The sequence below is a fragment of the Eleutherodactylus coqui genome, chromosome 3, assembly GCF_035609145.1.
Source record: "Eleutherodactylus coqui strain aEleCoq1 chromosome 3, aEleCoq1.hap1, whole genome shotgun sequence".
Classification (NCBI taxonomy): domain Eukaryota; kingdom Metazoa; phylum Chordata; class Amphibia; order Anura; family Eleutherodactylidae; genus Eleutherodactylus; species Eleutherodactylus coqui.
In genome coordinates this window covers 315,214,466-315,228,647 of record NC_089839.1, presented here as the reverse complement: position 1 = coordinate 315,228,647, position 14,182 = coordinate 315,214,466, and the positions used below count along the sequence as shown (strand labels likewise).

The 14,182-nt window shown below is 50.1% G+C and overlaps 1 protein-coding gene across 1 annotated transcript in view; it reads right to left on the bottom strand.

Annotated features, from left to right (window-relative positions):
* Positions 1–13,664: 13,664 nt before the first annotated feature.
* DMAP1 (DNA methyltransferase 1 associated protein 1) overlaps positions 13,665–14,182 on the bottom strand; it is a 93,797-nt gene continuing 93,279 nt past the window's right edge. Inside the window, exon 11 of the mRNA XM_066595025.1 lies at positions 13,665–13,860. Coding sequence (XP_066451122.1) covers positions 13,801–13,860 — 60 coding nt within the window. The 3' untranslated portion in view covers positions 13,665–13,800. The remainder of the gene's footprint in view (positions 13,861–14,182) is intronic.

Sequence of the window (14,182 nt, the reverse complement as noted above, 5' to 3'; positions counted from 1 at the left end):
AAGTTGCGTGGCGCTAGATGGATCACATGACGCTGCCATCAGGCAAAGCTTTGGGGGTACCGGAGAGATAGAGGGGTGTCTGTGTGATCCGGCTTCAGCACAGAACGGTCTCCACGTGGCAACAAACATGGCGGCGCCCCACGCCCGACTACTGAACGGAATCGCAGCAGCAAAATCCAAGAGCAGTGAGATGAGAAGGGGTTAATTCGGCATTCAGCCGATCCAATGGGAATCCTGCTGCGAGTTGTAGAACGATTTCACGCGGGCGACAAAACCGCGTGCGTATGTGAAGCCGTGCGTTCCATGCCGTGTGTATGTGATGCCGTGCGTTCCATGACGTGTGTATGTGAAGCCGTGCGTTCCATGCCGTGCGTATGTGAAGCAATGCGTTCCATGCCGTGCGTATGTGATGCCGTGCGTTCCGTGCCGTGTGTATGTGAAGCCGTGCGTTCCATGCCGTGTGTATGTGAAGCCGTGCGTTCCATGCCGTGTGTATGTGAAGCCGTGCGTTCCATGCCGTGTGTATGTGAAGCCGTGCGTTCCGTGCCGTGTGTATGTGAAGCCGTGCGTTCCGTGCTGTGTGTATGTGATGCCGTGCTTTCCATGCCGTGCGTATGTGAAGCCGTGCGTTCCATGCCGTGTGTATGTGATGCCGTGCGTTCCGTGCCGTGCGTATGTGATGCCGTGCGTATGTGATGCCGTGCGTTCCATGCCGTGTGTATGTGATGCCGTGCGTTCCATGCCGTGTGTATGTGATGCCGTGCGTTCAATGCCGTGTGTATGTGATGCCGTGCGTTCCATGACGTGTGTATGTGAAGCCGTGCGTTCCATGACGTGTGTATGTGATGGCGTGCTTTCCATGACGTGTGTATGTGATGGCGTGCGTTCCATGCCGTGCGTATGTGAAGCCGTGCGTTCCATGCCGTGCGTATGTGAAGCCGTGCGTTCCATGCCGTGTGTATGTGAAGCCGTGCGTTCCATGCCGTGTGTATGTGAAGCCGTGCGTTCCATGCCGTGCGTAAGTGAAGCCGTGCATCCATGCCGTGTGTATGTGAAGCCGTGCATCCATGCCGTGCGTATGTGATGCCGTGCGTTCCGTGCCGTGCGTATGTGATGCCGTGCGTTCCATGCCGTGCGTATGTGAAGCCGTGCGTTCCATGACGTGTGTATGTGAAGCCGTGCGTTCCATGCCGTGTGTATGTGATGGCGTGCTTTCCATGACGTGTGTATGTGATGGCGTGCGTTCCATGCCGTGCGTATGTGAAGCCGTGCGTTCCATGCCGTGCGTATGTGAAGCCGTGCGTTCCATGCCGTGTGTATGTGAAGCCGTGCGTTCCATGCCGTGTGTATGTGAAGCCGTGCGTTCCATGCCGTGCGTAAGTGAAGCCGTGCATCCATGCCGTGTGTATGTGAAGCCGTGCGTTCCATGACGTGTGTATGTGAAGCCGTGCATCCATGCCGTGCGTATGTGATGCCGTGCGTTCCGTGCCGTGCGTATGTGATGCCGTGCGTTCCATGCCGTGCGTATGTGAAGCCGTGCGTTCCAGTGGGTTCCTTCCGTTAGCGATGTTTTGCAGCCCGTGTTTCCCTATGGCGCCTTCCTTTGTGTTGCATCGCACGACATCGCGGTTTTCTTGCGGCGCGATGCAACTTTAGGAGGTCCGACTGTGTCCCCGAGGACCAGCCCTCGCTACATGTTTTTTAAACCAATCCATCCCCCATCGGGCGCCGTGCGCTCCGCCGCACTTCTCTTCCCGAAGCTTCGCCACACTTGTTTGTAGTCTTCAGCCGTCGCTTCCTGGTCAGGGGGTTCATAAATCCCGCCTCCAGGAAGCGCTGGCTCTGATTGGTTCTTGAGTGCTGCGACTCAATCACAGCCATTCAATGGTTCACCCTCTGATGGTAACCGTCCGAAGGGCGTGTGGGGGTGGCAGTCGCCCCATCACAGAGCAGCAGGGCTATGAGGGCAGATCCACAGTGCGGGATGCGCCCCGCCCCGCCCCGCCCCGCTGAAGTCCACAGCGTCACGTTATTTGGTGATTTTGGGGCTCAAACGGCCGGATTTTCCATGTCAGTTCTGCCTTGAAAAAACTCGCCAAAATTTGTGTCATTCTGCTGCAGTTTTCGGCGCGGCGTCAGCGGGCCACATCTGTGTGCAGAAATCGGACTCGGAGCGTCGCTTCTTCACGTGAAGCTCTCACCTCTGTGTTGGTGCTCCGCAGATGTTGCCCGCTGACAGGGCTGACGCCGCGCCGAAAACCGCCGCAGAATGACGGATCGCCGCTTTGTTCGAGGAAGAATTTGCCGCAGAAAGTTCTGCTTCCGAACACTCGGCGAATCCGCGGCAGAAATCACCGCCACGCAGACGATTTGTGTATAGGAGTCCTCTGGAGGGTCCCGCGCGCTCTGCACCCTCACCCTCCGGGGTCATCGCCCGCCTCCTGCGGATGGGTTTCCATTTGAGCAGCACCTGACGGATGCAGAGAGTTGTCAGATATAACTGGTGCAGGGCACATGGCCGGGTACACAGCGAGACCCCCCTAATGCAGTGTGACCAATATTCCCTGTAAGAGGATCCATTTGTTCGGGAGATTTGTGTTTGGTTCTTACCCAAATACCGCGGCACAGGAGGACCTAATGCCCGCGAGGACCTAATGCCCGCGAGGACCTAACGCACACGAGGACCTAACGCCCGCGAGGACCTAACGCCCGCAAGGACTTAACGCTTGTTTCCCCCTCCGAGTGATCCTTGGACCGAGGAACACCCCAGAAAAACCTGATGAACTAATACCCCGAATGCGTGTCTGAGACATCACTGTAGCAGTTTAACCTGGAGTGTTCCTTTAAGGCGGCCGGACGGCGCAGTTTTCTTGCAGTAATAGGAGCTCAGTGTCTGATTATAAAACCAAGTCGGAGCCTGAAGGACGGCGGCGGCTGGAGGGTCACAGAGCGCAGGCGGCGGCCCATATTTCAGGCCAGGAATGGTTATCAGAGGATTTGCTCTATTGATTTGATGCTTCAGCTAAACGGCTTCGCAGATTGAACCCCGAGTGCCATAAACGGCGGCCAATTATCTACAGCCCTGAAGACAGAAGCCGCGGCGGCAGCGGGCCATCCCTCACAATGAGCCCCCCGACAGCTCCAGGGGGCAGCGCCCCAATATCCGGAGGAGTGGATGACAACAGCGAGCAACAGAGTGCAACTTGTTTTCTGTTTCTGGTTTGCAAATGTTGATCTAATTTTGCAGTGCTGAATTCAGTGGAAGAAGCAGATTCCATCACATCTCCGAGGTACCCGGCTCTAATACAGAGGGTGCGCTAATACAGAGGGTGCGCTAATACAGAGGCGGCTGTAATACAGAGGGTGCGCTAATACAGAGGCGGCTGTAATACAGAGGGTGCGCTAATACAGAGGGTGCACTACTACAGAGGGTGCTCTAATACAGAGGCGGCGCTAATACAAAGGTGGTGCTAATACAGAGGTGGCGCTAATACAGAGGCGGCACTAATACGGAGGGTGCGCTAATACAGAGGTGGCGCTAATACAGAGGTGGCGCTAATACAGAGGTGGCGCTAATACAGAGGGTGCGCTAATACAGAGGGTGCGCTAATACAGAGGGTACGCTAATACAGAGGGTGCACTAAGACAGGCGGCACTAATACAGAGGCGGCTCTAATACAGAGGGTGCTCTAATACAGAGGTGGCGCTAATACAGAGGGTGCGCTAATACAGAGGGTGCACTACTACAGAGGGTGCTCTAATACAGAGGCGGCGCTAATACAAAGGTGGTGCTAATACAGAGGTGGCGCTAATACAGAGGCGGCACTAATACGGAGGGTGCGCTAATACAGAGGTGGCGCTAATACAGAGGGTGCGCTAATACAGAGGGTGCGCTAATACAGAGGGTGCGCTAATTCAGAGGGTGCGCTAATACAGAGGGTGCTCTAATACAGAGGCGGCGCTAATACAAAGGTGGTGCTAATACAGAGGTGGCGCTAATACAGAGGCGGCACTAATACGGAGGGTGCGCTAATACAGAGGGTACGCTAATACAGAGGGTGCACTAAGACAGGCGGCACTAATACAGAGGCGGCTCTAATACAGAGGGTGCTCTAATACAGAGGTGGCGCTAATACAGAGGGTGCGCTAATACAGAGGGTGCACTACTACAGAGGGTGCTCTAATACAGAGGCGGCGCTAATACAAAGGTGGTGCTAATACAGAGGTGGCGCTAATACAGAGGCGGCACTAATACGGAGGGTGCGCTAATACAGAGGTGGCGCTAATACAGAGGGTGCGCTAATACAGAGGGTGCGCTAATACAGAGGGTGCGCTAATTCAGAGGGTGCGCTAATACAGAGGGTGCTCTAATACAGAGGCGGCGCTAATACGGAGGGTGCGCTAATACAGAGGGTGCGCTAATACAGAGGGTGTGCTAATACAGAGGGTGCTCTAATACAGAGGCGGCACTAATACGGAGGGTGTGCTAATACAGAGGGTACGCTAATACAGAGGGTGCTCTAATACAGAGGGTGCTCTAATACAGAGGCGGCACTAATACAGAGGCGGCTCTAATACAGAGGCGGGTCACCTGATCATCACTGAAGACCCCCAAGTTTATGGGAAGAAATCAGGGTGCGAATGTAAACTTGTAAGCAGCGCTGCAGCTCTTACACCACAGCAGGCGCCACGCAGGAGCTTTATGTATCAGAGCCGTGCGCTCATATGCTTCTCTCAGGCCAACGGCGGAGAGCGGAGACTGTTGCCATCATACAGAAGCACTGCTGGTACCGGAAGCAATAGAGAGTCGCCCCCTGCTGGGGGTTATACTGAATACACAACAACAAACCAGTCACGTGTATACAGATACACACATATATACACGCATACATACACACATATATATACACACATATATATACACGCATACATACACACATATATATACACACATATATACACATATTGAATTCTGCACTTCATAGTATTCAGATAGACGACGACTTCTTGATCTACAAGTCGTCCCTTCAGCTTGTTTTAATCTAGAACCCAATAGCTCAGCTCCGCTTAGAAAGTTGTAAATCACGGCCCAAATCGTTTGGCTCCTTCTGTTCTATGAGCTGGGGGATCTGTGATGGGATTCAGGGTTGGACTCTTCTACCGGTCCGCATCTTCTGATTGGCTTCCTCTGATAGGTCCGATGCAGCAGTTTGCAGGTTTCGGGCAGGAGTAGGCACGCCTTCCCCATGAGGCGCGGGTCTCTGCACTGAGGACACATCTGGATATCGTGTTTTAGGTCTGGTCTTACTGGAACATCCTGCAATAATTGTGAGGCAAACATAACAATCGGCATGATTAGTCGTCTCCCAGCAGGCGGCATCGGCGCTTCCCATACATCCATGCTGTTAGCTGTGCAGGTAATGCCAGCAATACGAGGGGCAAAGCTTTTATCCTGATCCTCGAGGGCCCTAAATACAGTTTATAAGCCTTCTTAGCTGAAGCACTGATTGGCTTCCTTTGGGTTTTTGGAGTGAAGTTTCCACACACATAACACAAGTTGTCTGGGTGGTTTACATGACGACGTTTACCGGTTGCCATAGTAATAACTATAACTCTGAGATGTCAGAATGTTTCACTCGCTCACACAGAAACACAAAAAACACAGAAAAACACAAACTGAGGTAACGGAAACTCAAAACATACTGATACGCAATGAAGAGAAGAGCTTCATGCAGGTTACAACACTCTATAGGCTAATGCCGGTACCCTTCCCGCACAACTTCATTGTTCTGCCATCTAGTGACCATTGTTAGAACTTCACTGTATGGGAGCGCGATCGTCACATTGTATCTATTAAACGCTGTTTTTGTAGGTATTCGGCTTCCACAGAAGATCCCCAATATTACACGCTTCTTATGAAGTCAGATGAGGAGAATGTCCACAGCAGCACAAAGTATATCAGGAGGTAGCTGGTCGTCGCCTCCTGTATACCATGACACGTCCAGTCATGAGGCTCCTACACATCGGCGCGACAACAGGAATCCGGGGCTCATTATTACATTTCTTCATTGAAATGAAGTAATGATATAAGTGACAACGAGTCCTGGAACTCCACATAAGGCTCAGTTGTCACATCCCCTCCCCCATCAGTCTGGGCTGCACTCAGAATAACCTGCTTTATTGACTGTGACCTCACTGCTTGCCTTATGACATCATCCACACTGACCTGCCATATAGACTGTGACCTCACTGCTCTTACCGTGACATCATCACCCAACCTCTGCTGCGTGTAACCTAACATTCAGTCTGAAGCCACCTCCTCCCCCAACTGGGTCAAACAAAACCCCCAAAAGGGTTTAAATGGTGCAGATCGAACAGCAGAACCCCAACATCCAATTCCCTATATAGAATGGTGCCGTATAGATCACATCCACCATCTATAAACTCCACATCATGCAGTAAGTCACGATGTACACCTACTGCTCACTCATACTCCATTCACACCCAGAGCTGCAGCGCTTCATAGAAGCTTCTCAGATGACAGTTTTTAGGCGCTCTGCTGTTTGCACCGCAGGTCTGACGCTCCAGTGAAAAACAGTAAAGGGATTGGGACAATACAAGGCCAAACCAATACCGCCACACCATGACCACTACTGCTCCACAGTAACTGACTGATATCACCATACTGTTACTAAAGAGTAGCCACTATGGAGGGAGCAGTAATGCCACCAGAGAGCGAGCGCTGCAGACTGACTACTACTTCTATACTGTTACTGTATAAACAGACTACAATGATTAGTACCCCCATACGGTGACCAGATAGCAGATTGTAGACGTGATGACAGCACCATGATAACCTGTCTTCTATCCAGCCCAGCGCACCACAATGACTTCTTCCAGCCACAACTTGTTTCTCAAAATTTGTATCACAGACATCTTTGACTCCCCACCCCAAAAACCTTTACCAACGGACATAAACCTCATCTTACTGCTTCCCCCATTCTGTGCCCGTTACTGCCCTGTCTGATATTAATAATTCCCCCATTGAGTGCCTCCTATAAAGTAATAATGGCCCCCTTATATAATACCCCCCCCCCCCCCCCGTTATATACCTATAATGCTCCTGCTCAGTGGCCCACAGAAGAAACCCATTATACTCCCCTGATCAGCGCAGCATCTCCTCTCCTGCCGCCCCAGCAGAGGCGGAGCAGTGTAGTGACGCCATGGTGCCACCCCCGCGGGGACGTGTCTGCAGGGGAGTAGAATGCTTGTTTTTTATGCGGAGTAATGCTGGGTTCACATGGGGCGGATTTAATGCAGAATTTCCGAGTATTCGGCGAAGCCGCTGCTGAGCTTACTCTGATCTTGTGTTTATTGTCGCGTATTATGTGCAGTTTTCCAGTGTGGATTTCACTGCGAACACGAAGACCTATGGAGGAAAAACCGCTGCGGAAACGGCCAAAGAATTGACATGCTGCGTCTTCAAAAACTGCAGCAGTGCGGAAAAATTCCGTTCTGTGAGAACAACTTTTTGCCAAAACACATTGACTTTGGCTCGCACTGCAAACACAGCGGTTCTTCCATCCTGCGGATCTGCAGCGGCAATTCCACCCTGTGTGAACCCAGCTTAAGTGTGACTGTCGGGCAGGAAGCTTCTGATTCCCTGCTCTACCACTGTTGAGGGGCACTGGGCTGGAGTATATGCCCCCTCCAGTTCTAGCGATACCCCTGCAGGGGGTCTCATTACTAGGGGTGCACAAACGGCTGAGCTAATCCGACACGGGGTCACCGAGCGCCACCAGATTTTTAGATTTAGTATCTGATTGGTTACAGTTGCATCTGCCAAGTGCTGCGGGCTCCACTGGGCGCCATGTGCACAGCGACAATCAGTATAATGCTTCCTTAAACATTATATATAGACGGAGAGCCCCCCGCCCTGTGAATATCGGGGTACACTGGAGGGAGGGTTGCCAGCTTTAGCACTGAAAAATACCAACCAAAGTGAAAGGGAGCATGGGTAATCATGTCAGTGGTGCCAGGAGGAATCATGCCCCATCTCAGTGGGCAACCCAGTGGGCATAGTGCACTTCTTTAGTGTCCCAAATAATAGTGCGTCCCCTTAATGGCCCCAATAGTAATACTATCCCAGGTGGTAATAGTGTGCCCCCTACATGCCCTGCAGCAGCAATCATGGCCACAAGTAGCTTTACTAGTGAATGGATAGGCGGCGTTCTCAATGATTTCACCGCTGCTCTCTAGTAAATGGATGGACAGTGTTCCTAGTGAGGCTACCATTGCTCTCTAGTGATGGATCTGCTGCATTCCCAGTGATTTTACTGCTGCTCTCTAGTGAATAAATAGGTGGTATTTTCAGTGATGTCACTGCTGTTCTCTAGGTAATGGATAGGCAGCATTCTTAGTGATGTCACCGCTGCTCTCTAGGTAATGGATAGGCAGCATTCTTAGTGATGTCACCACTGTTCTCTAGGTAATGGATAGGCAGCATTCTTAGTGATGTCACCGCTGCTCTCTAGTAAAAGGATAGGCAGCATTCTCCATGAAGCCACTATTGCCCCCTAGTGATGTCCATGATGCTCTAGTTAACAGATAGGCATTATTTTCAGTGATGTCACTGCTGCTCTCTGGTGATGGATAGGTGTCATTCTCGGTGATGTCACCACTGTTCTCTGGTGATTGGCTGCATTTAGTGATGTCACCGCTGCTCTCTAGTAAAAGGATAGGCAGCATTCTCAGTGATGTCACCGCTGCTCTTTAGTGATAGATAGGCTGCATTCTCCCTGATGTCACCGCTGCTCTCTAGTGATAGATAGGTGTCATTCTCAGTGATGTCACCGCTGCTCTCTAGTGATAGATAGGCGTCATTCTCAGTGATGTTACCGCTTTTCCCTAGTGACTTGAGAGGCGACATTCTCAGTGATGTCACCGCTGCTCTCTAGTGATAGATAGGCGTCATTCTCAGTGATGTCACCGCTACTCTCTAGTGATAGATATGTGGCATCCCCAGTGATTTAACCGCTGCTCTCTAGTGAAAGGATAGGCAGCATTCTCAGTGCTGTCATCGCTGCTCACTAGTGACTTGAAAGCATTCTCAATGATGTCACCGCTGCTCTTTAGTTAATGGATAGGCAGTATAATCAAGGATGTAACTGCTGCTCTCTATTGATTGATATGCGGCATTCCCATTGATTTTACCACTGCTCTCTTGTGATGGATAGGTGCCATTCTCATCTATGTCAACGGTGCTCTCTAGTAAATGGATGGCAGTTTTTTTCAGTGAGGTCACCACTGCTCTCTAGTGATGGATAGGCTGCATTCTCAGTGATGTCACCGCTGCTCTCTAGTGATGGATAGGCTGCATTCTCTGTGATGTCACCGCTGCTCTCCAGTGACTTGAAAGCATTCTCAATGATGTCACCGCTGTTCTCTGTTAGATAGGCAGCATTCTTAATGATGTCACCGCTGCTATTTAGTTAATGGATCGGCAGCATAATCAAGGATGTAACTGCTGCTCTCTAGTGATAGATAGGCGGCATTCTCAGTTATGTCACCGCTGCTCTCTAGTGATAGATATGCAGCATTCTCAGTGATGTCACTGCTGCTCTCTAGTGATGGATATGTGGCATTCTCAATGAAGTCACTGCTCATTAGTGATGTATAGGCAGCATTCTCAGTGATGTCACCGCTGCTCTCTGTTAGATAGGCAGCATTCTCAATGATGTCACCGCTGCTCTTTAGTTAATGGATTGGCAGCATAATCAAGGATCTAACAGCTGCTCTCTAGTGATAGATAGGCGGCATTCTCAGTGATGTCACAATTGCTTCCCAGTGAATGGATAGGCGGTATTCTCAGTGATGTCACCGCTGCTCTCTAGTGATGGATATGTGGCATTCTCAATGAAGTCACTGCTGCTCATTAGTGATGTATAGGCAGCATTCTCAGTGATGTCACCGCTGCTCTCTGTTAGATAGGCAGCATTCTCAATGATGTCACCGCTGCTCTTTAGTTAATGGATTGGCAGCATAATCTAGGATCTAACAGCTGCTCTCTAGTGATGGATAGGTGGCATTCTCAATGAAGTCACTGCTGCTCTCTAGTGATAGATATGCAGCATTCTCAGTGATATCACCGCTGCTCTAGTGATGGATATGTGGCATTCTCAATTAAGTCACTGCTGCTCATTAGTGATATATAGGCAGCATTCTCAGTGATGTCACCGCTGCTCATTAGTGATATATAGGCAGCATTCTCAGTGATGTCACCGCTGCTCTCTAGTGAATGGATGGCAGTATTTTCAGTGATGTCACCGCTGCTCTCTAGTGATGGATAGGTGGCATTCTCAGTTGTCACTGCTGCTCTCTAGTGATAGATATGTGGCATCCCAGTGATTTTACCGCTGCTCTTTAGTGAAAGGATAGGCAGCATTCTCAGTGATTTCACTGCTGCTCTCTAGTGACTTAAAAGCATCCTCAGTAATGTCACCGCTGCTCTCTCGTGATAGATAGGTGCCATGCTCATCTACTGTCACCGCTGCTCTCTGTTAGATATGCAGCATTCTCAATGATGTCACCGCTGCTCTTTAGTTAGTGGATCGGCAGCATAATCAAGGATGTAACTGCTGCTCTCTAGTGATGGATAGGCAGCATTCTCAGTAATATCAACGCTGCTCACTAGTGAATGGATAACAGTATTTTCAGTGATGTCACCGCTCCTCTCTAGTGACTTGAAAGCATTCTCATTGAGGTCACCTCTGCGGTTAGATAAGCGGCATTTGCAATGTCACCGCTGCTCTCTAGTGATAGGCAGCATTCTCAATGTCCCTTCTACTCTCTAGTTAATAGATAGGCAGCATAATCAAAGATGCAACCGCTGATTGATATGCAACATTCCCATCGATTTTTACCGCTGCTCTCTAGTGATGGATAGCTGTCATTCTAGGTGATGTCACCGCTGCTCTCTAGTGAATAGATAGGCGCCATTCTCATCTATGTCAATGCTGCTCTCCAGTGAATGGAAGGCAGATTTCTCAGTGATGTCACCGCTGTTCCTTAATGACTTAATAGGCAGAATTCTCAGTGATGTCACCGCTGCTCTCTAGTGAATGGATGGCAATATTCTCAGTGATGTCACCGCTGCTCTCTAGTGAATGGATGGCAATATTCTCAGTGATGTCACCGCTGCTCTCTAGTGATAGGCAGCATTCTCAATGTCCCTTCTACTCTCTAGTTAATAGATAGGCAGCATAATCAAAGATGCAACCGCTGATTGATATGCAACATTCCCATCGATTTTTACCGCTGCTCTCTAGTGATGGATAGCTGTCATTCTAGGTGATGTCACCGCTGCTCTCTAGTGAATAGATAGGCGCCATTCTCATCTATGTCAATGCTGCTCTCCAGTGAATGGAAGGCAGATTTCTCAGTGATGTCACCGCTGTTCCTTAATGACTTAATAGGCAGAATTCTCAGTGATGTCACCGCTGCTCTCTAGTGAATGGATGGCAATATTCTCAGTGATGTCACCGCTGCTCTCTAGTGAATGGATGGCAATATTCTCAGTGATATCAGCGCTGCTCTCTAGTGAATGGATGGCAATATTCTCAGTGATGTCACCGCTGCTCTCTAGTGAATGGATGGCAATATTCTCAGTGATGTCACCGCTGCTCTCTAGTGATAGATAGGCAGCATTCTCAGTGCTGTCACCGCTGCTCTCTAGTGACTTGATAAGAGACATTCTCAGTGATGTCACCGCTGCTCTCTAGTGATAGATATCAGTGAGAATGCTGCCTGTCATCGCTGCTCTCTAGTGATAGATAGTCCGCATTATCAGTGATGTCACCACTGCTCTCTAGTGATAGATAGGCGAAGTTCTCAGTGATGTCACCACTGTTCTCTAGTGACTCGATAGGTGACATTCTCAGTGATGTCACTGCTGCTCTCTAGTGACTCGATAGGTGACATTCTCAGTGATGTCACTGCTGCTCTCTAGTGACTTGATAGGTGACATTCTCAGTGATGTCACCGCTGCTCTCTAGCTAAGGCAGCATTCTCAGTGATGTCACCGCTGCTCTCTAGTGAAAGGATAGGCAGCATTCACAGTGAGGCTACCTTTGCTCTCTAGTGATGGATAAGTCGTATTCTCAATGATGTTACCACTGCTCTCTAGTGAAAGGATATTTGGCATGCTCAGTTAGGTCACCACTGCTCTCTAGTAAATGAATGGCAATATTATCAGTGATGTCACTGTTGCTCTCTAGTGACTTGATAGGTGACATTTTTAGTGATGGCTAAGTGGCATTCTCAATTAGGTCTCATTTATGACTTGAAAGCATTCTCAATGATGTCACCGCTGCTCTCTAGTTAATGAATAGGCAGCATAATCAAAGATGTAACCACTGCTCTTTAGTGATAGGTAGCCGGTGTTCTCGGTAATGTCACCACTGCTCTCTAGTGATTGATATGAAGCATTCTCAGTGATGTCACCGCTGCTCACTGAGAATGCTGCCTATCTATTAACTGGAGAACAGCGGTGACATCACTGAGAATGCTGCCTATCCTTTTACTAGAGATGTCACCGCTGCTCTCTATTGAATGATGGTATTGTCAGTGATGTCACCGCTGCCCTCTAGTGATGGATAGGTGTCATTGTCGGTGATGTCACCGCTGTTCCCTAGTGACTTGATAGGCGGTATTCTCAGTGATGTCACCGCTGCTCTCTAGTGATGGATATGCGGTATATTACTCTCTCGCGGTACGTTCATACAGCACATTATGTTTACACCAGATACGCGCGATGTACATTTTGTCGCGTCTTTTATCTTCATTTGAATGTGTGAAATACACCGCAGAATCCGCACGGCGAGGTCCATTTATTCACAGCATCATGCACTCACGTGGACGACCTTCGGGGGTCATTCACCAAAATCTTCAGGCCCTCCTACTGCTGCAACTACTTCCGCCACGCCGACAACTACTGCCGCCACGCCGCCAACTGCTGCTGCTGCCGCCATCGCCTTGCAGACAGATTTAAACCTTTTCCATTCTCGATCCAACGCCGCGGCGCCGCGAGGATTTCTGTGCTGAACTTACCGCAAGTTGTGGAAAACTTCTGTCCGCATGAAAGACCCTTCAGGAAAAGCTATCAGTCTGCGCTGCCGCTCTACGTCTGCGCTGCCGCTCTACCCTTACGGTTTCCTGAGCAGAACCCTGGGCACGCGCCCCGTAGATGCAGCCTCCTGCATGAATATTTACACGGAGGCGAAGAATCTTCCCTCACTGCGAATACGAGGCCGCCGACACCCAAACAATTAGCGGCGCCTTCCGATACTTGTCTGAGCAGTAAGGGTTAAAAACAAACAAACTTGCAGCTGGATTTGAAAGAACATAAAACCGTGTCCAGCGGCTGCGGCAGAGCGGCGCACCAACCGCCCTGCAGCTGAATTACAGCCCACCCACCGTGGTGCATGGGACCCGCGGGAGAACCATACCCGCCGCTACTGCGCAGCATGAACACGTGTCATAACGTTAGGTGCCCCTGACATCGCTCCGCTGTGTGGGGGAGGAGTCTGACACCCTCGGTCATAAGCCAAGGGTCATGAAGGTAAGGCTGGCCCCGCCCCCATGGCGTCTGCATCGCAGGACTCGCGTTCATCTCAATATTTAATTGTCTAATTGCAAACACAAACAATATGTACAGAGATCACAGCGGCGGCTGCAGAAGGTCAGCGGCTCCTCGCGGCGTTCTCCCAGCAGGCGGAGACGCTGGAGCCCACCCAGACTCTCTCACGGCTTCTTCATCTTCTTCACGGACGACGAGCTGGAGGCGGATTCTCTTCTCTTTCGCTGCAAAAGGGAAAAAAATGTTAGTAGAAGAAGAGAAAGGTTTTTGTTTTATCTTTGTTAATGGATGTGCAGGTCACATGACACAAGCCGAAGCAGCGCTGCGCCGCCCTGCATCTCCGGACGCGGCAACTGTAGGGTTAAGTCTACAATTATGGCGTTACCATTTATAATCCCTGCGGTCCAGCACTGCGCCATCAAGAAGGGGAATACAGAGTGTGGAGGCTCCCGGTGAATAGAATGTGAAAACCGCAGTAAAAACTGACATCAGCAGGTGAAATAATAGGAGCGACAGAGTCTAGCCGATGAAGTAACTGGAGAGCCC